This window comes from Cetorhinus maximus, chromosome 2 (genome assembly GCF_964194155.1).
Source record: "Cetorhinus maximus chromosome 2, sCetMax3.hap1.1, whole genome shotgun sequence".
Classification (NCBI taxonomy): Eukaryota; Metazoa; Chordata; class Chondrichthyes; order Lamniformes; family Cetorhinidae; genus Cetorhinus; species Cetorhinus maximus.
In genome coordinates, this window is record NC_135880.1 from 89,020,416 (window position 1) to 89,046,063 (window position 25,648).

The 25,648-nt window shown below is 44.9% G+C and overlaps 1 protein-coding gene across 1 annotated transcript in view; it reads left to right on the forward strand.

Annotated features, from left to right (window-relative positions):
- The window catches only part of prdm6 (PR domain containing 6), a 303,646-nt gene that overhangs the window by 201,422 nt on the left and 76,576 nt on the right, over positions 1 to 25,648 (forward strand). Inside the window, exon 5 of the mRNA XM_078566831.1 lies at positions 18,787 to 18,911. Coding sequence (XP_078422957.1) covers positions 18,787 to 18,911 — 125 coding nt within the window. The remainder of the gene's footprint in view (positions 1 to 18,786; positions 18,912 to 25,648) is intronic.

Consider the following 25,648-nt stretch of genomic DNA (forward strand, 5'->3'; position numbering starts at 1 on the left):
AGTGAGTGGTGATGTCCCTTGATCTGTCAGTGAATAAGATGCCAGTGAATGAGTGATGGGCTCGTGAGTGTGTCAGTTTAGAGTGTTGAGATGGTTGCCTTACCATGGCAGCATGGATGAGATCATTCATCTGCTTTCTGCACTGGATGTTGAACCTCTTCTGTGCAGTGTTGACACTGACCACCTCTGCTACCGCCTCCCAAGCCAGAGTGGTGACACTGATGGGCCTCCTGCAGCCAGAGCGGGGATAGAGGACATCGTGCCGGGCTCCAGTGCTGTCCAGAAGTCATCCCAGGGATGCATCACTGATTCAGGGGGCTGCAGTCTCCTTGCCTTTCGGGATCATGTTTTCTGTGCAGCAGTCCTGGGCTAGAAGCACTGAGAGGTGTGCACTGCTGCTACTTTAAATCTGGTGCCTGGTGTGAGGAAGCAGCGAGGTGACGGTGTGATGGGTGAATTGAGGCTGCCTGCCAGTGAAACGGGAATGCATGATTAATGAGGCAGGATTGGGACGATATGACATGAAAAGCCGCCATTGTGGTTGGAGAGTAAAACATTCTTTTTCCTACCTGCTACTGCACTTAGTGCAGATCTGGGATGATTCCGCCCTGTGAGGTAGTGGTGTTCCCATGCACTTGCTGCAACAACCATTCTAGGCAGTAGAAGCGGTGGGTTTGGAAGGTGCTGATGAAGAAGCTTAGTTGAGTTACTGCAGATGTTACACATTATAGTCACATTGTGCCAGTGATAAATGTATAATGTGGTGGATTTGGCGCCAGTCAAGTGGGCTGCTTTGTCTTGGATGCAGCCAAACATCTTGAATGCTTTTGGAACAGCACCCATCCAGACAAGTGAAGAGTATTCCATCACACTTCTGACTTCTGTCTTGTAGATGATGGAAAGGCTTTGGCAATCAGGAAGTGAGTCACTTGCTGCAGAGTTTTCAGTCTCTGATATGCTCTTGGAGCTGTGTCATTTGTGTGGCGCGAGGAATCACTGACAACAACTTCTGGATTTCTGCATTTAACCGTGCATGTGCAAAAGCCAAAAGTTGCTGTAAGTTTTACAGTTGGACAATAGTGAATACTGACAATTTCACCATCATCACAACTGCAGAATCTGGGCCATTACTTTATTCAGCAGTTTGTGAATAATTCTGACATGTTTTGCACTGCCAAGCATTGTGAAAACATGAAATGAAAATTCTGCTATATTGGGGGCTTTCTCTGCTGTCGTTGCTCTCATCCTTAAGGGATCCCATTGTGTACTGAAGACCATTAGCATGTGTAAAACATCTGGACATTAAAGTGGTTCTTCATCAGTTTGTCAAGCAACTGAGCAGCTGAGCCATTGAGATCGCTGCTGATCTCAGTCAGAGCAGCTGTAAAGGTGCGACAATTGGCTTCAGTTTTCCTGGGTTAGAAAATCGGGCAGGATTTTTATTCTTGATCACTCACCGTTGAGCACTGAATATTGGGTGAGGACAGAATTAATCTAGGGTGTGATTTTTTTTACCCCCAGTTGGAATGCCTGTCCTAATTCACTGGTTAGGATTATGAATAATAGTTACTTTCTTCCTTTGTAAACTGGATAAGGCCATGCATGTCTCTCCCGGCAGGCACTGTAGAATGCACACCAGCAATGAGTGAACACCTTAGCAGAAGAGAGGAGGAGAGTCAGTGGTTGGGAATAGGAAGTGGAAAATGTCATTTTCTGGAGCATGTTGTATCTAGAATTTAGCCTACCCAAAACTCCAAAAGTGATAATTAATCTTTCAGTAATTTAGCATCAATGTTGTGAACGTAACTAACCTTGGTGATTGCTTTATTTTTAGTGTTCATCATAAATGATTTTTTTGATTCCTTTGAGTGGAATTTCTTTCTTGCGAGGGTATCTTTGTTAATTACGAAGCAGGTGTCACTAGGCCATGCAAGTAGCGTGTTTTTTGTCTGGAATCTCCACTGAACATACTTGCAACATGCCATCACCAATGTTGCCATGAAATCAGCAAGACTGAAATCTCTTCGTTCAAGCTTCCTTTCTCTGCTCAAGATACAGATTTGTGCTGAATCCATGGGTCTTTGCTAGGTCCAGTACTGAAGTTCATGTGTGATCTTTGATAGAAAGTGTCAGGGAACTGCTTGTCAGTGGCTAAGATGGAAGGGCTTGGGAGCACCCCAGCCTAATTCAATCCTCATATCACCTGTAATCCACATGTAGAGTACCCATTAGGAGTCATTCGATACTGATCGGAACCAGGAACTCAGCCTGATATTTCCCATTCTGTTGCTAAGTTGTCCCACATACACCCTGGCTGAGATTGGCTCCATATGCACTAGCCCAGGGTCAAATTTGGGATCTTTCTGGTCCGCATGTCCCATTGCTGCACTGAATTGTATATTTACCCACTGAGCCATAGGAAAACTAAGTTTAGAATGTAAGTAAGGCCCCTGTCAAAATATGCTATTAATTAATTATGCTATTAATTTTACTTAACATGAAAAACACAATGCAGCCAAAGCAACATCTGACATTAGCTCCAAGTATTATTTTACAAGACCTCACTTTTTCAGACAAATCTGTGGGTAGCAAATACATTGTCCATTGCAATGAGCCAGTACAGAGTAATATCACCAGAATGCTAGTAACTTGTGTTGCAATGTTCCATTTGCTAAGCGAGTTATATTATCCCAAGTAACTGGTTTGATGTGATTTAGATGTGTAGGATAGTAGACTAAGTTTTTGGCAGCATGTTATCACATCAAAATTGTAAATCCAGGTACAGGGAAATTTAAAGAATACTTTGTTGCAGTAACTAGGCATATTTCACATTGAAAGTTGTTCCGTTTCACAAACAATTCTGTTTTGTTGTAGGTTTCTTTATTGAAATGTCAGATCGGCCTAAAATGTATTAGTTTTGTTCCGTTTTGAAGATACAGCTGGCTGGATTTTATCTGCGATGGGAGAGCCCACTATTACTAGGTAAACTCTGGCACTCTCCTGGAGGGCTCTGGGGCGGGGACCTCATTTTTGGGCACTCTTTGGCCCAAGGAGGGGCCTCCTGGCAGCAATGGTCGCCCCCAGTGGCAATGGTGCCACCTGTCCTCATGACCTACTCACACACATAATTGGTTGCCACTAGCAAAATGCAGCCCAGGTCACTGAAGCAGGGTCGGTCCCTTCTTTCAGCCCCAACAGTGGGATTTCTACTGCCTGCTCAAAATTCTGACCAGCATGGGGCACTCTGCTCATGGGAATACAAAAGCAAAACGCTGCAAATTCTGGAAATCTGAACTAAAATTGGAAAATGATGGAAATACTCAGTGATTCAGGTGGCATCTGTGGAGAGAAACACTAAAGTTGTGATAAAGTGTTATCAACTTGAAATGTGGGGCAATATGAGGGAGATGGTGGTGTAGAGATATGGGGCATTATGGGGCAATGTGGGGGAGATGCTGGTGTAGTGGTAATGTCACTGGACTAGTAATTCAGAAACCCAGGGTAATGTTCTGGGGACAAGGGTTTAAATCCCACCATAGCAGCTGGTGGAATTTGAATTCAAGCAATAACCTGGAATTGAAAAGCTAGTCTCAGTAATGGTGACCATCAAACCATTGTCGATTGCCGTAAATACCCATCTGGTTCATTAATGTCCTTTAGGGAAGGAAATCTGCTATCTTTACCTGGCCTGGCCTACATGTAACTCCAAACCCACAACAATGTGGTTGACCCTTAACTGTCCTCTGAAATGGTGTGGCAAGCCATTCAGTTCAAGAGCAATTGGGCCTTGCCAGCGATGCTCACATTCCATTAAAGAATGTTTTTAAAAATTTATCAATTGAGTCACAGTCAGAAATACGTGTTGGCAACACACGCGAATGGCCAGCGGGACTTTCCCCCTCAATTTTACCAGTGGCAGTTCATTAACAAGCTTCTGCTAGGGTCGCCATCCTATTCAGGACAGCCACCTGCTCCCCAAGTGTTCTCAACCCGATCAGAGGGCTGCAGCTCAGCAGCAACGGGAGCGGTGGTCACAGCTGAGATATGCAGGGGCGGTGCAGCAATCGCAAGGTAGACCCAATACCTTTAGATTTTAGTAAAATTTAAGTGCTGGAGTGGAATTCCTTCTGAGCAAATCGCTGGGGCCACTGGGGCTGCCTCTCCCTGCCAACAGTCCCCACTTTGATTAAAAAAACTTTCCCTCTGGGCTGCCGCTGGGAGGCTGCCTACAATCAGCTGGTAACCCCTCCATTTGGTGGCGGGAGTGGGAGGGGTGGGTTGAGAGGGAGTGCTGGTGGTGTTGATACACTTCATCAAAATCCCAATGGCCTGTTAAAAGGCCCTTAGAACCTTTGCTTATTGAAATTGGCTGTCCACCTCATTATGATGGGAAGCCTGTGAGAAGCCCTCCCCATCATTGGTAAAATTCCCTGACAACGGGAGCTAACCTGCCATGACTCCCTGTGATTTTACTGACCTCAGCGCTGTGTCACTGACTCCTGTAGGCCAGTAAAATCCTCCCCGTTAACTCTGTTTCTCTCCACAGATGCTGCCTGACCTACTGAGTTTTTCCAGCATTTTCTGTTTTTGTTTAAGTGTTAATTGAACTTGTTAACAAGCCAATTGGCCCCAATAAAACACTGACCATGCCATGATATGGTTGGCATGGGAAGTTCGGCAGGAGTGGGCAGGCATACTTTTAAAGTTTTATAAAGGGTGTGAAGGAGTGGGGTGCTATCTTCAGGGGTACCCTTTGTGCATCGGGGGGCAGCCCTCCTAAGATAGTACCCCCGTTTCTTTCTACCCACCTGCTCTCCAAAATCCAGCCCTTCACACAATCGCCCCCTGCCCAATACCCTGAACTTAACGGACTTACCTCACTCTGGGATCCATTGGGCCTTCTCCTTGGGACTGGTCGCAGTCCCGGCAGCGCTCATTACTGAGCTCTTTGCGCTGCCAGGACTGCTGGCCAGCAGCTCCTAAGGGCGGGACTTCTTCCCCAGTGAGGGATGGGAGTCCCACCCTCCACCAATTTAGCCCACCCACAGGGCAGGCTGGCATGGAGTGAATTGGCTTCCAACTGACTTCCTTCTGGGGTGGCAAGCCGTCCACCCCTACCCCCTGTAAAATGCAGCCCTAGTATTTACTAACTGCAAAGGAATAACTCACCCAAAATATAACAGTTTCCTATGTTTATTAAGCTTCTATTGTGATTGTCAACATGTATCAAAATGATAAATACACTATCAGTTTCCCTCTGCACTGCCCTTAAAGTTAGCAATGTGTAATCCAAAAAAACATATCTTGGAAAGCATAAAAGAAGAAAAGATTATTTAGCCTACCTAGCTCATTTCTTCCACAAATTACATACAATCTGCTTCATTACGGGTTCCACTCAATCCATTTACTCTCTCGGAACAACTTCTTTTAGCTCCCAAAGTGTAATCAAGCAAAACTTTAGAAGATGTAGCTTACCTTAATCCTATACTGTATACCCTAGTGAAGCTGTTTAGTATTACACTTTCAGGGTCTCTGTATTCAGTTCAAGCTAGTATTCTAATCTTATGGTAAAGCTGAGTAAAACTCTTCTGTCCTATGTTATCTGAACCCCTCAATTAATCTGCTTCCCATGTTTTGTATTCTGTGGATAGTATGTATGGGGTTTACTGTTAAAAGGGTCAGCAGTCTCAAATGGTGATTTAGCATTAATTTCAGTTTTCTATTGTGTAAAATAAGAATCAAAGTGAATAGTGACTTTGAATCTGAGCCTCTGGTTTTCAGATCATTCGATGACATGTATGCACAGAACTCCTCCAGTCAGATTGCATTACTTGTCATATGCGCACACAGTGCCTGTGCTGGGCCTTCCAAACTTCCCTTACTGATATTCAATAGCACCCCAACTCACTGCCATTTCTATACGCAATACAAGTTTAGGAGACAGTGTGATCCAGGTGCAAGAGGAAATAGGAAGAGCAGAATGCAATCCAAGTGTAAGGTGGGGGGGTGATGGTGGGGATGGGGCAGGGTGGTGGGGATAGGGGAACAGCATTATCCAGGTGTAAGGGGGAAGGAAAACACGATGTAGGTATCCTGTTAATACCCACTGAGGTAAAAATAACCTACTTCAGGGTTCTTTATAGTGAAAACAATAGAGAGATTACTGAAAGGACTGAAGAAATGTTACTGGAAATGAAAGGCTTTAATTTTAAAGGGGCATTAGATAACCTAGTGGTAAAATTTATTGGAGAGTGGGGTGGAAGGCATGGGTGGTGGGGGAGGAGAAAAGAATCGGGGGGGTGGAAGGCAGAGGGCAGAGTGACTGTCGCTGCCAACTAAAGGGCATTTAAGGGCCTTTTCCAGCCATCATTGGCATCCTACCAGTGTGGGGTACCCTCCGGCACGTGGGGAGACAGCCAAGTAAAACCTGGTGGCCTTCCTGCAGCTTCAGGGTGGGAGGAGGGTCTCTCCTCATCGGGTATTCTGTGGTCCAGTGAGGGCCAGCCCTGTGGAAACATTCCCCCCTGTCCTCACCAACCATCCACCTCTCTGGGGCCTGCCTAACCGGCCCCAGTGACTCCATCCCAACTTACTTGGTTTGAGGGTGACATTCATGATTCTATTCTGGGCTGTGTGCAGTCCCAGCAGTGACCACCACTACCAAAGATGCTGCTGGGATGGAAGAGCTGCCAGCCCTCTGATTGGCTGGCAGATCTCGGGGACGGGACCTTTCCCTTCAAAGGACAGAACCCCAAACACCAGGCAGTTAATTGCCTGTTTGTCACAGAATCAGGTTGGGGCTCCCAGCAACCATATAGGTGGATTTGGCGCTGGCTTTTCGACCTGCCTAGGGGCCACCTGACAAGATTCAACTTTAGGACTCTTTTTACTGAAACAGAAAAGGTGATGAGGAGATCTCAGAGAGGAGTTCAAAATTATGGAGGGTTTTAATGAGGTAAATCAGGAAAAGCATAAATTTAAGATCAATACCAAAAGAATGAAGGGAAATTTTTGAAGAATGTTCTTACATGGAGAGTTATCAGGACATGGAAGTCCTGACCAGAAACAGTGGTGGAAGCAGGTTGCATAATAGGTTTTAAAAGGGGAGTGGATAAATATTTCTAAAATAAGAATTTATGTGTTGCAATGGGGAAAGACCAGCTGAATGGGACTAAGTGGGTAGCTCTTTTAGAGAAAGGCTTCCTTTCATGGTTAAAATTGTATGATTCTATTAACAGAGACAGGTTGGGATTGGCAAGGCTTCGTGCATGAACAATAACATCAAGCCAGTGAAACACTTCTATTAGTGGAAAATGTATGGGAAATCAAAAAGAACGTTCACACAAATAAACCCCAAATAAGGATATTGATGTTCTGAAAAGCATTGTGGAAAGCATAGCTGCCTGTAATCATTCACAAGTCTCCATTGTTTTATTCTATGACAGAAGGATTGCTAGGACATTTACTTTGCACAAGTGATCCTTGGACAGCATTTCAACTGCTCCATTGTAGGAATAGAATTTGTCATGTGGAGAACAAAAAAATCTAGTGAGTGATTACTTAAGTAGGTTTTATATATCTCCACTCTCCAAACATTGTCACATAATAGACACAGTCAAAAGGTGCACATTGGGATTTATTTTATCTACGAGCACAGACACATTCTTACAGATGAGCTAATGATGTTAGATCAATCTACTATTTAGGATCAGTAATAAATGAAGTGTAATTCTGCAAAGTTCAGCCACTTACACAGAACCAGCTTGTTGATGGTGAGCAGGGGTGGGTTATATAATCGGGGTGATAGTGTTAGAGCTCTATTTCTGACCCATGCTTATGTATAGCAGAGCTTCACAAAATTGATCCCATGGTGTTAAACATCATGGTCTTGCTTCAGTGGAAATGGTTGTGCAAAGGTTTGCTTGTCAGTAGTCTTTACATTAGCAGATTTCTGTGGGACAATTTCACAAGGTTCTGCTATGGACGTGGAGACATGGGAGCAACAAGCCCTAATTAGGGCAAAAGTGTTAGCATTCATTGTTGATCCACATTCAGGTCAACAACAAAGTCTCATGAAATTATCCCTTGATATATTTGGAATTTCTTTTGTGTGACAAATTTGATTGGCTTCAAACCCCAACAGAATTCTAGGCTCTGTTATTTCTTGTGTTCCTGTGTTCTTAAGAGTACTGGAAATGCAGCACCAAGGCCACTTTAACTTTTAAATAGTAATGATTGAGAAGCATTGATCTCCTGAAGCAAAAGAACTCTCCTGAAATACCTTTAAAGCTTGGGCTACTGGCATGTCCAACAGAATGGCCATCGCCCTGGGCTGGCCAATTTAAAAAAAAATTGACCTCATGCAGAATTACGCTGAAACAATCATTAATATTACAATAATAAAGATACTCAACTAATAGTTGTTGTCTTATTGCTGCAATATTATCCTTAAACTACAGAAGTAAATGCCTGAGAAACTATTTTAAATAGGAATTAATCAATTATTTTAAGTTTTCCACATCTGCTGTTCTATTATTTTAACTTTCTTTAATTTCCTTTTTTTCTGAGAACAAGCTACAAACACTTGTTAACCTGTTTCCTTCTGTTTTCCCACCATCCACTTTTACCCACCGGCCATAACGGCGGGTTTTCATGTCGTATTGCCCCAAACCCGCTGCATTATTTATGCATTCTTGGGAAACTCGCCGTTCCCATAGAGGGAGGGCTCCAATTCGCCCGCCCGCCGTCACCTCGCCATGTTTAAAGTCCAGCCGCCTGCACACAGTTCAGTGCTTCCAGCCCATGACTGCTGCAGGGAAGATGCCCACAAAAGGCAAAAAGACTGCAGCCCCCGGGTTTAACGACGCGTCCCTGGAACACCTTTTGGACGCCGTGGATGCCCGCCGGGATATCCTCTACATCCGCTCTGGCCGCAGGATGGGCAGTGGTGTGAGCAACCAGGCTTGAGAGGTGGTGGTCAGCGCCAATGCCCTGCAAAAGAGGACAGCCACCCAGTGCCGCTACAGAATGAATGGTCTCATCCGTTCTGCCAAGTTAGCTCACTCTTCTCATCACTCACAACTCACACTCACAAACACATCCACAGGGATCTCAGACATCTACAGGGATCTCTCGAGCTTTCATCCTCATCCTGTCCATGGCTCCACTCACCACACAAGCATTCCATGAATTGCTATATATCCTGCTCACACATCTCTCCATCTATTTTCATGCAGGAGGAGCCTGCTTACATCAGCAGGGAGAGGCCCCAGGCTGGTGTGGGGGGGATGGGGGGGTGGAGTGGCCCACATTAGGCTGCTCACTCAATTTGAGGAGCGTGCCATCGTGCTGACTGGTGAGGATGTGGACACTGCCTGTGGTGACGGTGAGGTCAGCGGTGAACGCCCTCGTGAGGATCTTGCACCACATGATCCATCCTTCAACACAATGGTGAGTGCTCTCTCTGCTGCTTTTGACTCTGCTGCCATGCACTACTTATCTCTACTTTGGTTCACAGGGATCTTGGCCAAGGGACCAACACCCTCAGCCAGCCAGTCCCTCAGTTCCATCCACGTCCTCATCTACAGCCAAGAAGACTCCCCCTCCAGTGAAGAGGTGGAAATAAGCATCCCGGAAGACCTGTCACTGCAGAGGGAGCAGCCGGCCCACGAGTGATTATGGAGGGATAAGTGTGTGTGTGTGGTGGGGTCTTTCGGAGACTCATGCAAGCATGCTCACACACACGCAGGTCCTTCATGTTTCACACTCATCTCAATGTCCGGAGCATTTTCAATGCTGCCTGCTGGGGTTCATCTTCAGTTGTCCATCTGAGCTGACCTGCATCTCCGCCCACCCACTGCTCACACTCCCATGCAGCACCTGATCTCACCCACCACGACTTACACTTCACTTTCGATTTGGACAGCATGCTGCTAATTTGGTTTCACTTTCACTCCCCCCATCATTACCCTCCCCTAGTCACCCATTTCCTCCACTCCGTTACCTACTGGCATGACCCTTTTCCTTCAGGGATGTCCAGACAAATGTGCATGATCCCTTCCTTCTCCTGAAAATCCCACTCCCATCCACATTCACCTCCATGACCTCCTCCTTCCCACCCCCAGGGTCCGTGTCTGCCTCAGGGCCCCCAGCAACCACCCTCACCCTCCCTTCTATCATTACCGTCGAACCCTCACCCCCCCAACTTACCGCCTCAATCTGCCCTTGGCCATTCTCACCCTTCCTCCATACCATGTCCACCCTTACCTCACTCCCCAGGAGGCAGACATGGAACCATCCAACACCCCCCATGCATATTCATGCACGTTCACCTGCACATACCCCTTCTGCACCTCTCCCCCGCCACCCCCCCCCCCCGCCAAATCAGAACCCCTTACCCCTCCTCACCCCTTCCCGCCCCCAGAACCCCTTCCTCCCCAGAACCCCTTCCCTCCACACTGCTCCCTCCCGGAACCCCTCCCCACCCTGAAATTCCTTCCCATTCCCCCGAACCCCACACTCACTTAGTCCCTCCCACTTCCTGGCCCCTTCCTCCACCCTTTCCTCTTCAGCCACACTTAGTCCCTCCCCCCCAACTCCTTCCTTTAGCCTCGCTTCTTCCTCCAGCCTCACTTTTTCCTCCAGCCTTTTTCCTCCAGCCTTACTCCTACCCCCTTCTTGAATCCTTCCTCCACTCTTTCTTCTTCCTCATCCCTTACTCCCTCCACTCTCCGCACCCCTTCCTCTCCCTGGGCACACTCCCCTCTCCACACCCCTTCCTCACCCCAAACACCCTCCCCTCTCTGCATTCCTTCCCTTGCACCTTCCACCCTCCTTACACCAACCTCCCCAGTTGCAGCCTTCTCCCCTGTTACCCCCTCCACCCCCCCCCGTTCCCCCTCACCCACTTCCCAACCTCCCCCCCGACACCTTCATTCCCCCTTCCCAACTTCCCCCCTTCCTGACACCTTCATTCCCCCACTCCCAACTTCACCCCCCCGACACCTCTTCCTCTCCCAGCTGATCCTAGCCCTTCCTCTCCCACCCCCTGACCCTCACCCATTGTGAGCATCAACAGTGACTATCCAACTTCCGTGCGCTGCTTCACAGCAGAGCCATGTCCATGAGCAATCACCCAGCATGCCATGGACCTCCCTCCAGTGTGCCATTGCTGTCAGGCTCCAGCATCTACTGCTCCTTGGATGTCTACAATGTGAGCAAAGCCCTGGCAGTTAAGTCCCAATTTCTGCACGTCACAATTGTCAAGATGTGTTCTACACCGGCGTGCTTTCCCGCTGAACTGGATGGACTATCCAGCAGTGGGGACAATTCCGGTGGGCAGGCCTAATAATGAAATGCGGATGTATTACAATGAGATTCCCAACATCCGATGGTGGGAAACGCGGCTCGCCATCGGCGGGATGAGCGGACAGTCGCAAGCTGGTTTCACGCCATCATGAAACCGATCGCACCATATTGTCTTTCCTATGCCACTGAACACTCCCAATGCCAACGGGCACGATAAGTCCCAGCCTTAGTTTTAATTCCTCATCTGAAAAGCCAGGCTGATCCTTGTACAACCCTTGTGTCAACCAGGGAGGAGTACTGATTAAACACCTTGACATCTCTCAGAAATAAACTGAACCTTGGTGAGGGTTAGAAATAAACCAGATGCAAGCATACTACTAACTTTTTTTTTATAAGTTACATATTTTATTTCCCATTTTTCCCCATGTCTCCTGCAGCAGTGAAGGCATGTGGACTGCCAATCCTCCACCAATCTTGATCTACAACCAGCATTAGGATGTCCACAAGTACAGCCAAGTAAGGCTCCCCTTTAATTTATCATTCCCCTCTGCAGGGAAGTACCAAGGCAACTTTGGGCGAGTGTGTAAGGAAACACAAGGCAGAATTTAAATGAGTCCACTGGAGTGGGCATGATGGTGGGCAGGAGAATCAGATGACAGAACTCACATCAGATTCCTGGCATCAGGAAAACTGTTCCCAATTAAGTTGGGGGCAGGAAAGGCCTGATGTGGGAAACTCTTTCGAGTTACCAACAGTCACAGATTGCAACTTCTTTCGAGTACAATCACAGTTCTTGGTTTCCGGGAGTGGGACATGAACCCACAACCCTCTGATTCAAAGGCGAGGGTGCTATGAACTGAGCCACAGCTGTGGAATCCTGCCCGCCGGCGGTGGGATGTCAATTAGGCTCATTAGTGAACCACTTGACACCAATTATCCTTGAGCCCACTGGAATTTAGTAGTGACTCAGGGATTTGATATGAGTCATATAGCTCTCCTACACCTCTCAAAGGCCACCCAGCAAACCCTGTTGGGTTTGCATGCAGTATCGTTGGGAGGTTCCTCATTGTCAGACACTCGGTGCTCAATGGAGGGACCCAGCGCCGGGAAGGGGTGGGACCACTGGAAGTCAAACCCTGCCCTTGCACCCGCTCCCAGACACCCCCCCACCCCATCTTCAACAACCCGGTCCCCTCAATCCCTATCCTGGCCCCACTCACTTGTGCCCTTGAATCCAGTGTTGATCATTGGTTTGTGCTTGGGAGCATTACTGGCAGCAGCCAGTGCCCCCAGGGTCCTAAATCCTATGGAAGGCCCAACACTGGTCAGTTAAGTACCTGGCAGGCAATTAGTTGCATCAAGCCTCCCTCACAGAAGAGACTCGGGACTCCACTGGGGGATGGAGCCCCCCCATCATTGGAAATAAATCTCAGCCATGATTTGCATCATTTCAATGTTATTTTAAAATTGTTTTATTTATTCATTTGTGGGATGTAAGTGTTGCTGACAAGACAAGCATTTATTTCCTGTCCCTAACTGCTCTTGGAAAGGAAAAGATGTACACTCATTAAATCATAACCAAGGGATTGAAAGTTCTCAGCCATTGTGGGAGTATGATGGAATATAGATCAGGTCCTGACCTTGTCCAGGTGCTTACTGGGCCTTTCCTGGGAGTAGATTCTTCACCTTTTGCAAAACAAGGCCATTGACACATAGGGATTTCCCATGTTCCTGGTCTCTTTTGTGGATCCTTGGCTGACTGCACACCGATTGAAACAAAGCGTACTAACTAAATGGAACCTACTTGGAGGTCCAGGTATGCATCATGGCCTCGACCCCTGAAGAAAAATGATAATTTTTTTAGACAAATAATTTTTAATGCAGACCATGAAGGAAGGAGTCCCATGACACTCTGCATTTTGATGGTATCCAGTGTAGAGAGGTCTGTGAACATATTGCCAAAATTGTGGTCTCAAACATTTTCAAAGCTTATGGTTTAATAGTTGCAGTTCTAAATATATAACACAAACCAATGAAAACTGAATCTAGATAGCTATACATTATTAGAAAGGGAACAATTTCTCCTGTTCGGTGGTAAATGGTAGACAGAGACAGGCTGCTAGCCTGGAGTCCTGCTTCTCTTCTGAGACAAAACAGTGACTGAAGATAGAACCAAAAGCTGTATAATTAAAGCGATTCAAGCAGCTGAAGTCTCAGTCATGTGACAGGGTGGTTTCGAGTTGAGCTATTCAGCCAATAAGGCCCCCTTGTTAAGATCCATTGTGTTTTGATCAGGTAACTGTAGAACCATTAGCACAACATTGGAGATGAGGAATCCCAATAGCTCTGCTGGCTGGTGCAAATGCCTCGTCTACTAACCTTTTGTACGAACCTTGACATTAAGAGTCAGCAGGCTGTTCAACCTGAGGAAAAGGAGGGTGTATCATTGCTGAATCTTTTAAGTAGGGATAGTTGGGTGGTAATCAGAAGTAGGAATGCTTGCTTTTCTTGCATTTTGCAGCACTAATGCCTGCTGTGGCTCCTTTACCATAGTTGACAACAGATGACTTGGCACAGAGTGGAACTCTAACTTGGGGCCTTCCTGTCTCTGTCTCAGATATTCACTGGATAATTAAAATTTAGCATCCTTTGAATGCACTTTAAAATATTCAAAGTGTCCTTGTGGAACAATTGAGGAGACATTTTTACCTGCTGCAAGCTGAGCTTTTCCTGAGATAACTGAGGGAGAATATTTTGCTTTATGAAGCTTTTAAATTTTATTTATATAGACAAGGGAAAAAAGAAACTGCTTCCCATAAAGCGTATAGAAATTCAGTAACGGCGAAACACTTCAGTTGTGCAAAAACATCTATTCCTAGTACAAGTCAGCTGGTTTGAATTCCATATGTTTTGATTTGTGATGTCTTAATGGAATTCTCTTCAAAGAATTTTTAAGATTGATTGACGATCCCGACCACCCCATCCCAACACTTTGTTTTTATTTTGTGCTGACAATAATGTTCATTGGCACGAGTTCTACTATAACAGAGACAGGACATCATGCAGTTATCTTTATGAGTCATCCAAACACAATACTAAATACATGTCAGCAAAGGAAATATTAGTCAAGAGAAAAAATGCCTTTGATGTACTTCAGCATGCAGTGATTTGTGCAAAGCCTGAAACTGCTGCACTCTTGTAAGAAACAGTGTATGCTTATAGTTTTGTAATCTTTCTAAGAGGCTCTGAGACCACCCATTGCTTTAAAACAGTTCTGTAGTTTCAGAAGAAACTATACATTTAAGTCTAGCATGGGTCTTCTTACATACAGAACTTTGAACTGTCTTGTGATGTTTCTGTTGGAAGAAGTCAAACCGAGAAATGAAATCAGTCAAAAAAATTCTTCCCAATTCCACCCCCGCCCCCACCCCCACCACTCCCCACCCCAAGCAAATTATCACTCATTTGAACTATATAGTGCAGATCTTGTTAGAACCTGTGAAACTGTGGAAAGAATTATGAAAATTTTAGAGGCCTTTGCAATCGATGCTCATGGGCATAGTTTTTGTTAGGTATTCATAGATGCACCAAAAGCATTCTGCTTAGCTTGCAACACTCCAGTCAAATAGGATGGCAGAATGCTCAGTAAAAACAACACAGATGGAATTTTTGCAGCTGCAAGTGAAACTTAGAGATTCTCCTATTTATTTGTATTGATCTTCATGATGCTGTTGCCAAGAGTCACTTGGCAATGACAGAGTATGTTGACAAGTGCATATCTCACTATTAGGACATTGTGCCGATGGATTCTCTCTTGTCTGTGGTGTTAAGCAAAGAGCAAATTGTATTGGCATTCACAAATCTTCATGATGTGACTTAGTCAGAGACAATGCTACATATTTCTTCCAGCTAAAAATGGCTGCAGCTCACATTTTATAAGTTGGTTTTTTATCACTTGCTCTCATTTTCAAGCCAACTGAGTTTTCTAGTAGGTTTTCCAGTGAGAAGCTATCATATGGACCCAGAAGGTCCCGTGTTTGTGCTGAGCTTACTGATCTCAGAGGATTCACGGTAAGGATGTTATGATTGGCCTCAGCAATCCTAGATGTTAGGAAAGGAAAGATCAACCACGGCTCCCACCCTTGATCCAAAAAATTCCAGGAGGGTGCAGAAATGTGATGGGATGGGACTTCCACCCATTGCTTTTCTGTTCCTCTAATCCAATCCCAAGTCTAGGAATGGAATCATTAGAATATTCAGGTTGGGCTTCACACCTGTAACGGTGAAATAAAGGTCTCATTCCCTAGGAAGTGGTGATACTCAGTGTGGCACACTGTCATTCCTATGGATGCCACCCCAGGTCTGATTCAAGCTGAAGATACATGCCAGAACTTTATTGGAAATCCCCCATTTATCTTTCTATCCCATATTCACAGGGTCTTCACAAGATCTATTAGGAACTAGCTGGACAGCTTCCCTGGGGTAGTCTTGGAACACCCTGAGAGGCAGCCTCAAAGTCAGGCAGCAATCTAACAGGGGCAGGCTTAAAAGGCACAATTTACTTGGGAACCTCTGAGCAGCTGAAACCCAATGGATGCAAGTTCGACCCTGAACTGCAGCCCACAATGCCCCAGCTAAGATCAACCTTTAATTCCATGCACTCCCTCCCAGTGGGAATTTCTGCCATTTTATTTCCTGAGATACTACTTTCTTTCAAGGTACAACTGGGTTCTTAAATTATTGGCACTATTTCTTGGACAAGGCATTGAAGAATGCCTAATAATCGTGGAATTGTACTCCACCAAAGAGCACATGCAGGCGTGGGAAACAGAGAAAATTGGAAATTAAAAAAAACAAGCCTCTTCTAATACTATTCTGTGATTGAACACTGGGAAGTGATTCAGTGGAGCAGAGGTAACTCACCTTTTAATCTCTCCTTGCCTAGGGAAAGTGTTATCTGCACTATATTTCCCCTAACAGTCAGATCTGGATTTGGAGCTTACCAAAAGTACACCAGTAGCATCGATCCATGTCCTAGCAAGCTGCGGCACAACTTGGGTCATACGGTTGAACCATCGTGCCTCTTTTGAAAATAGATTTGTAAACATCAACATCTCATTATTTAGTTCCTATGTTTTATATTTTGAAACTTTCTGGTCATTGTGGGTAGCAATATTATTACTAAGAATGGGGCACTTTCTATGTATCCCTCAGTGTTAACAGGAAGCATTACCGGTCCAGGTACAGTACAGCCAGATGCATATTAACGCTTGCTCTACACAGCCCCAAAAATATGTCATAATCCACTTCAGTCGAACATCTAGGGGGCAATTTTGTCAACAGTATGCCATTCCTGACAGTGTACCCAGAAGTGTGCACCACGTCCGCTCTCTTGCTTTTTACCTTTTCCCACGTAATTCCAATTAAAATTTAAAGTGCCAGTGAGTGCATGGAAGACTCATGCGATCACGCGATGAGGGAAGCTTTTCAGTGGTGAAACCTATCATCAGCTGACAATGCAGCAGCTATGTCTGGGCTATAAAGGAGACTCATGGCCCACAGGGAGGTTCTGCATCACAGCCTTTCCTGCCCAATTCCATTGCCATTAACATAACATGAGAGTACAGAGGTGGTGTGGGTGCTTTTCAAAATTAAATTACACTTACAAGTTTTTCACATTATTTTATTCATATGTGCATCATCGTTATTTGCTGAGACAGTTTAGTCAGAGAGTTAAATGCACTGGAACACCTCATAGTTGGTACACATTGTTGGTTACAGGAGAGTGAGGGACATTTCTTTATTGTGCAAAAAACAATGTTGTGTTTTTTGTTCACTCTTTATTGAACGTTCAAGTAAGTATCCAATATTGTACTTGCCACTCTGTGGGACATGGCTGAACTCGCTGGCCATCCTTTTCATGCGTTGTAAAGGACATTGTCTGAGATAACTCTCGCAGGGATAATTTAAATGTTGTAGGTAAACTCAAAGCCCTCTAAGGACCCTGCAAACCAACACCCTGAGATGGACCCAAAAGTGGACAGTACTTTAGGTCCCTCATTTTCCTATCTTGACTGACTGTTCCCACCACCCAGGATGCCAGGCTCATCCCACTTCACTACTACATGCCCCCAACCCACCCTCTGTCCTCCCTGGATCTCTCTTCCACTCCTTCATGCCCTGACTCCACTCCACACACCCCTCCCTGCTCACCACTGACTCACCCTTGTCAGTTCCGAGCCTCCAAGCTCCCATTCTCCTACTCTTTTCCCTTGTGCTGTGGAGTTAAACAAGGAAAACTGCTGACCTTACACATAAGTGCACAAATCTTTAAACAAATGTTAACTGGGTACTACGAGATTCTCGTGTGCTGCCGACTTCATCTTGAAGGTAAGGTGCAATTAAAAAACGTCTTACGCTAATGAGTATTCATGGCATGCAAATATATAACAAGTATGAACCCGCCACAGGACGGTGTAATGCTCGACACATCGCAAATATGCTGTTGACTTTATCAGTGCATCTCAACGTGCCATCAGAAAATCAAGATTTCACATCCTGTCCCATCAAGTCACCCCACACATCATGACAAGGGTGAGTCAGTGGTGAGCAGGGAGGGGTGTGTGGAGTGGAGTCAGGGCATGAAGGAGTGGAAGAGAGATCCAGGGAGGTCAGAGGGTGGGTTGGGGGCATGTAGTAGTGAAGTGGGATGAGCCTGGCATCCTGGGTGGTGGGAACAGTCAGTCAAGATAGGAAAATGTGATGTGTGGGGTGACTTGATGGGACAGGATGTGACACTCTTTGCTGGCTCCATAAAATTCCTCCCCTACCATACCAATGTAACTTTCCCTTTTCTGCATCATCAGCATTTTGGACTTTTTGAATGAAGTTGCTATTTTAATGGAAATTTATGAGGCAGAATATATAACTGAGTGTGTGTGATTAAGAATTTCCCCTGTCACCATGTGTAACAATATCATAAAATCGCTTACGAAGACTTTCATTAGTTGGTAAATATGAACTGTAAACATTTCAACAACCAGAGGAATCCTTACTTTATTTCAAAATTATTTTCAAAAGTCACCATTCTATGCATTAAAAATATATCTGTTGTATAATTTTTCCTATTTAAAAATTGTGTATTTTACTTCCATCTTTTTAAATGTTTCACCCACCCTACTCTCTGGATATGCAGACATGCGTGATCCTGACTGATTTGCTAGCCAAACTTCACTGTCCATGAATAAACAACATTTTTTTTTTACACCTCACTTGATTTGGATGTGGTCATGTGCTGTGCGCAGTTATGGAGGATGAGCTGTATCCTACCACTTTGTAACACAATACTCGGGCATCAATTTGTTGCTTCATGAAAGCCTAGCATCATTCAAGAAAAAAAATGTGCTTTTCTTAAAGTATCAAAATTGAAATCACTTTATTTATGTGTTTTACCAATGCTTTTTATTTACTATTTATCAGGTCATGCATATTCTACAGAGCCTGTGATGACATCCCAAGAGGAATGGAGCTTTTGGTCTGGTACAACGATAGCTACACCTCATTTTTTGGGATCCCCTTTCAGTGCATCGCACAAGATGACAATTGTAAGCCTTTCTTTTAGTGGCTTTAAAATAGTCTGAACATAGAATGTACCCCTTTCACTGCCACACTCTATTGGCACACAAACTCTATCTGGCACTGCATGTGTGGAGTTTGGGCTGACCTTTGCTTTCTGTAGAACTAGTAAAATCAGCTGAAAATCTCACATGTGAAGGCTGTTTTTCTTAGCTGTGCTGTTAAATCTCAGGACATCCTGATTAAATGGTACAGTTGAGAGGTGTGGAATTGAATTGTGATGGTCATGGTGTTATTCTAGAAATTCTTAGTTTTATAAATAATCCTGTTCAAGTATTTGCTGTTCTGTATGCTATCAGTTTTTATTCAAATAATTGTTTCAGATTTTATTAGCTGCACAAAGAAAGAACATTAAATAGTTCACTGATAAATGCTCTGTCAGGAATTTCATCCTGTATTGCAAAGTCATGGGATAACCCAACTTGTAACATTGCATTTTGTCAGCAATTGGCAGCAAGCTGGCTTCTCTTTCCTGTGGCGCATTTTGGGTTAGACTCTAGCCAGTTTATGCCACCTTGGCATGGCAGCATACTTGAAATTATGTGGAGCCCAACTAAAGAAAACAAGCTGGTTGTGGGGCTAGATTTCTCTGTAATTAGAAAGCTAGTAGAACACATGAGAGTGGGTTTATTTCTAGGTAAATTGTTGAATTACTTATTTTGTATAAAAGAAGTTGGACTTCTTGCACTACAGTTTAATGCCACCTTTTACACATGCCCAAATCATTATAAGCTGTAGGCTTATGCCAGGGAGGTTGCTAAGAATATGCTCATTTATGATTATTCTGTGAAAGTTGTAAATGTATTCAAATGTTCAAGCAAATAGTTTTTGTTAGCTACTTCACTCAGAGATATGAGAGCATTAAAATAGAATTTGCTGCATTTTCACAGCAAGTGTTGTTACATGCATGGGTCATTGATGGATACTAGCATTGGAAAATATTTCTTTATCTTTACAGAAGAAACACTGCTACAAATTCACAAACATTTTGTCCCATGTAAAGTATTCTTAATAATTTGGAATGCACATGGTTAGTTATTACCATGGATTACCTAATAAAATGATCCATAAATAAATTGTAGGATATAATTTCTGTTGTACATTTGATGATAAATTTAATTATGAACTTTGAAATATTGCAAACTTTCTCTGAAAATTGCTCAGGGCGTGGTCCTAGATATGTGAAATGTTTCTCACTAATTTAAGGACATATAACACATTCAATGTTTAACACTTGGGTAACTTTTTTGTGAACAGCTTGGTTGCTTCAGAAATGTTATCACTACCAAATTATAAACAAAACTGAAGTAAACAAGACTTCCAAAAAAATGAATTATATTCCAAAGATTAAATCCCTCCCCATGGCGAGTTTGGTGGTGAGGGGGTTTAATCAGGCAAGAGGGTGTTGGGTGGGGATCATCCTGTCTTTCTGCCAGCACCCTAAATAAATCTGTGGTGGGAACTCCCATGGATGGCCTTCCCACCCCTCCACCAATTGAGGCCCTTAATCAGTATTAACCTAGCGATGAGTGGGGGTTCGCCATTTAGGGAGCACAACAAGCAAATCTGTGTGGGGCTGTTTGTGGGCTCCCAGGGGGCCCTCTTTCAAAAGCACTCAGGGTCCAATGGAGGGACCTGGCATCAGGAAGGGGTGCCCAGTGAAAGTCAACCCTGCCCTCGCTGCTGACCCCCCTCCCCGTTCCCCAGCAACTCAAACCCAGAGACCCCCCACAAGCCCCCACAACCCCCGCCATCACTCATCTATGGCCTGGGATCCAATGACAATACTAGACCTTGTGTGAGTGTCGTACCAGAAGCAGCCAGCACCCACCGGTGATTGGCTGGCAGCTCTTGGCGGGCAGCACTTCCTCCCCCGGGGCCCTTGATTTCGGGGAAGGCACGCCACAGATCAGTGAAGCACCTAGGTTGCACTTAATTCAGCGGGCCTTCCCTAAAAGAGGCAACAGAGGGCTCCAGCTGCTCTCCAGCCAGCAGAGTAGACCCCCATCACATCCATTAAATCTAGCCCATAGCATGGGTGCACTGTCTCTGTAACGACTGCCTAAATAATCTCAGTCTTCCTTTTAGGTTATTAGTCTAGGTCATAATTAAGAACCTTATTAAACCTGCTCCAGAAAATGAAATTAATGTAAGTAGATCTAGTTAAAAAGTTAGCAATGACTCAGGCACGATGGCTAAATTACTCCTTTCTGTGCTGTAAATTTTATAGTTCTATGAAAACCAACAGGTAACTTGGTTAATTTTACTACAGAAACCTGATTTCGATTGAAGCTTTAATAAAACAATCTTTCTGCTGCATTCATCCCACACAACCCCCATCCCTTTTCTTTCGAGTGTGGAATATTCCCGGTCCTGCTGAAATGGGGTTGAAGGAGAGGCCGGGAGGAAACTCCGATATATTAGCCTTGGGCCAGTGGCGCAGTATGTTCCCACTTCAGGGCAACCTTGCTGGAGGCGTGTCATTACTGACAACGGCTATCCACTTGGCAACAGCAGGTAGTCAATTTGTGTAATTATTTGCCCATTTGTGAGCTGATTAGGGAAGCCACCAGGATCCAACCAGCGGTTGGTCTGAGGCCAAAGCCAGCAGATGCCTGGAGGTGGCTTGCAGCTGGATGGCTGGGGGAGGGAGGACGTGTTGCCAGCAAGTGTGTGCTTGGGACCCAGAAATGGTCCTGCCCCTCGATTATTTTTAAAGAGGACTAGATTCCACCTGAAGTGAGCCCTAGATCTAACTGAGGAACAAGCAGATTACTATCCTGGAAAAGCCCCACTGTCATATAAACCATTATATAGGCCTGGAATTTCCTGAAATAATGCATTTGGTCACAAAGTTAGGCCATTGTGCAGCCTGATCCACCAGTGATGAATTTAAGACAAGATTAACTGAAAAACTGCAAAAAATACACTGCAGCGAATGGTACATCCTGTGACTGAAGGGAGGTAATAATCAGTGTTCTCCACCACACACAGTTTGGTGTCAGAGTTCTGAATCTATTTTAGAGAATAGAGCGTCTTCATTCTACTAACAAACAAAGCTACCATTTATTCAATTTATACACAATGTAGATGTAAACAATAGCAGCAAAATATATGTTTCTGTGCACACTTGAGGTGTCAACCTGATGAACCTATAACACAGAACTACTTGCATGTCAAACAGCATAAGCAGCAAGCGATAGACATGGCTGAACAATCCCACAACCAGTGGATCAGATCTAAGCTCTGCAGTCCTGCCATATTCAGTCATGAATGGTGGTGGACAATTAAACAACTCACTGGAGGAGGAGGCTCCACAAATATCCCCATCTGGGAGGAGCCCAGCACACCAGTGCAAAAGATAACACTGGAGCATTTGCTGCAATCATCAGCTGGATGTGCTGAGTGGATGATCCATCTCGGCCTCCTCCGGAGGTGCCCTGCATCACAGATGCCAGTCTTCAGCCAATTCGATTCACTCCACGTGATATCAAGAAATGGCTGAAGGCACTGGATACTGCAAAGGGGCTATGGGACCTGACAATATTCCGGCAATAGTACTGAAGACTTGTGCTCCAGAAATTGCTGCGCCCCTAGCCAAGCTGTTCCAGTACAGCTACAACACTGGCATCTACCCGGCTATGTGGAAAATTGCCCAGGTATGTCCAGTACACAAAAGGCAGGACAAATCCAACCCGGCCAATTACCGCCCCATCAGTCTACTCTCGATCATCAGTAAAGTAATGGAAGGGGTCTTCAACAGTGCTCTCAAGTGGCACTTGCTTCGCAATAACCTGCTCACTGACGCACAGTTTGGGTTCCGCCAGGGCCACACAGCTCCTGACCTCATTACAGCCTCGGTTCAAACATGGACAAACGAGCAGAACTCCCGAGGTGAGGTGGGAGTGACAGCCCTTGACATCAAGGCAGCATATGACCAAGTGTGGCATCAAGGAGCCCTAGCAAAACTGGAGTCAATGGGAATCAGGTGGAAAACTCTCTGCTGGTTGGAGTCATACCTAGCACAAAGGAAGATGGTTGTGGTTACTGGAGGTCAGTCATCTCAGTTTCAGGACATCACTGCAGGAGTTCCTCAGTGTCCTCAGCCCAACCATCTTCAGCTGCTTCATCAATGACCTTCCTTCCATCATAAGGACAGAAGTAGAGATGTTCACTGGTGATTGTACAATGTTCAGCATCATTCGTGACTCCTCAGATACTGAAGCAGTTCATGTCCAAATGCAGCAAGACCTGGACAATATCCAGGCTTGGGCTGACAACTGGCAAGTAACATTCATGCCACACAAGTGTCAGGCAATGACCATCTCCAACAAGAGAGAATCCAACCATCGCCCCTTGATGTTCAATGGCATTACCGTCACTGAATCCTTCACGATCAACATCCTGGGGGTTTCCGTTGACCAGAAACTGAAATGGACTAGCCATATAAATACTGTAGCTACAAGAGCAGGTCAGAGGGTCAGAATCGTGGGACAAGTAACTCACCTCCTGACTCCCCAAAGCCATCTACAAGGCACAAGTCAGGAGTGTGATGGAATACTCCCCAGTTGCCTAGATGAGTGTAGCTCCCACAACACTCAAGAAGCTTGACACCATCTAGGACCACTTGATTGGCACCACATCCACAAACATTCACTCCCCCCACCACCGACACACAGTAGCAGCAGTGCGTACCATCTACAAGGTGCACTGCAGGAATTCACCAAGGCTCCTTCGACAGCACCTTCCAAACCCACGACCACTACTATCTAGAAGGACAAGGGCAGCAGATAGGTGAGAACACCACCACCTGGAAGTTCCCCTCCAAGTCACTCACCACCCTGACTTGAAAGCATATCGGTTCCTTCACTGTTGCTGGATCAAAATCCTGGAACTCCCTTCCTAACAGCACTGTGGGTGTACCTACACCACAGGGCTGCAGCGGTTCAAGAAGGCAGCTCACCACCACCTTCTCAAGAGATGGGCAATAAATGCTGGCCCAGCCAGCGAAGCCAACATCCCTTGAATGAAAAAAAACACTGGTGAAGTGATTCATTTTGGTAGGAAAAATGAAGGGAGGCAATGCAAAATAAATGGTGCAATTCTAAAGAGGTTGCTGGAGCAGCGAGCCCTGGGGTTATGTTGTAATATGAATTCTTTAGATATCTCAATGATGAGATCCTGAGACTTGTATAATTAAACATGAACCCTTTATTGCTTATCTTTAGCTAGTTACGGATCCCAGGTTACTGTCACGCATGGTGCTGTTACCTCCATGCAGGTCTGTTTCAGAGTGTTGTCACGAGACTGTTCTCTCTGAGTCTATTATCATGTGATTCTATGCATCATACCATGGGCGGTGCTCTTCTCCAGTCCCACATTAGCCCTTGCTCTGCCAAGCACCTTTACATTACAACGGCATGCAGGCACATCATACAATGTCCCCCTTTCTTCGCCAAAGAAAAGTTTGATCCCTTCCAATGGAGTAATACAATACAATCTTCACTTGCTATTCCTTCTTCCCCCATCTCAAGTCTCTGACTTTACAAATTCAGATGTTCTTGAGGCTTGACAGTTCTTCCACATCTTGGTCTGTCACTTTTGGGAGTATTCTGTGTTCCCGATGCTTGGCTATCTCCATTCACTCCTTAGAGTTGTATTTCTCTTCAACAATTCACCTGCTTTTTTTCTCAGACACTGTGGATTTATCCCATTCCTTCCGCAGGGAATGTACACTCCGTTCATTCCTAGGGTGGACTCGAATTTTCTTTCTCCATGGTGTTGGCCATGTTCTTGCTGTTTCACTTGTTTCACAATCTTAGCCAAATATCTGTTTGCTGTTTTATTTTCAAATCATTTGCAAGCTTATGAATCCTTTCATTCAGCTCAGCTTTTTCTTCTTCTACTGCCTTGCACTTCAGTGTTGGATTTACATTTCCAATATTATTTCTATCTTTTCTTTCTGTGTCTGCAACAGAACTTTGTCCTTGTGCTTCATTTTGGATTCACTGTTGGCCAGGTGAAATCTTAACTTGTTAAGTGAGCAATTCAAGGCTTCATTATCCAATCACAGCTTGGAATGTTTGATGGCTTTTCCTTTCAATGCATTTTTTCCATTCAAATGCTTCTTCAGCTCTTTGGCCTGTTACTTGTAGCTTTCGGTTTCCCCCTGGAATATAGAGCATTACTGAGTACTCTCTGCCAACTGCTTCTTCAGTTTGTTCAGAGCGATGTTAAAGTCATCTTCCTTCTCTTCATAATTTTCCAGAGGAATAAACTTTGTCCTAAGGAATTCTTGTAGCATGTGAAGGTCTGTCAACAGGTTTTCCTTTCTTTGCGAAGCTCGCTTGCTTCATCTTGAGCTTTCCTGTAATTCAGCATAGTCTCCTCAAGTTTCTTCTGCTGTGCTTCCATTCTGCTGTTTAAGATAGTCTTCATTTCTTCATGTTTCTGAATGGTTAAGCATTCCTTTTGCATTTGATCTTGAAGGACAATCAGCTTTTCTTTCAACTATATAATTTCTTGTTGACCTCTAGCCAACTCACCCTGGGCTTCAGTGAATCATTTTGTTGCTACTGATATTTCCAGTGCAGCTTTTCTCAAGTAATATTCAACATCCTTTTTAGCTCCTCATGTTTTTCTATGGCTACATATTGATTCTTAAAGGAGTATCTCAGGGTCACAACTTCTTTGCATGCCTTTTCTG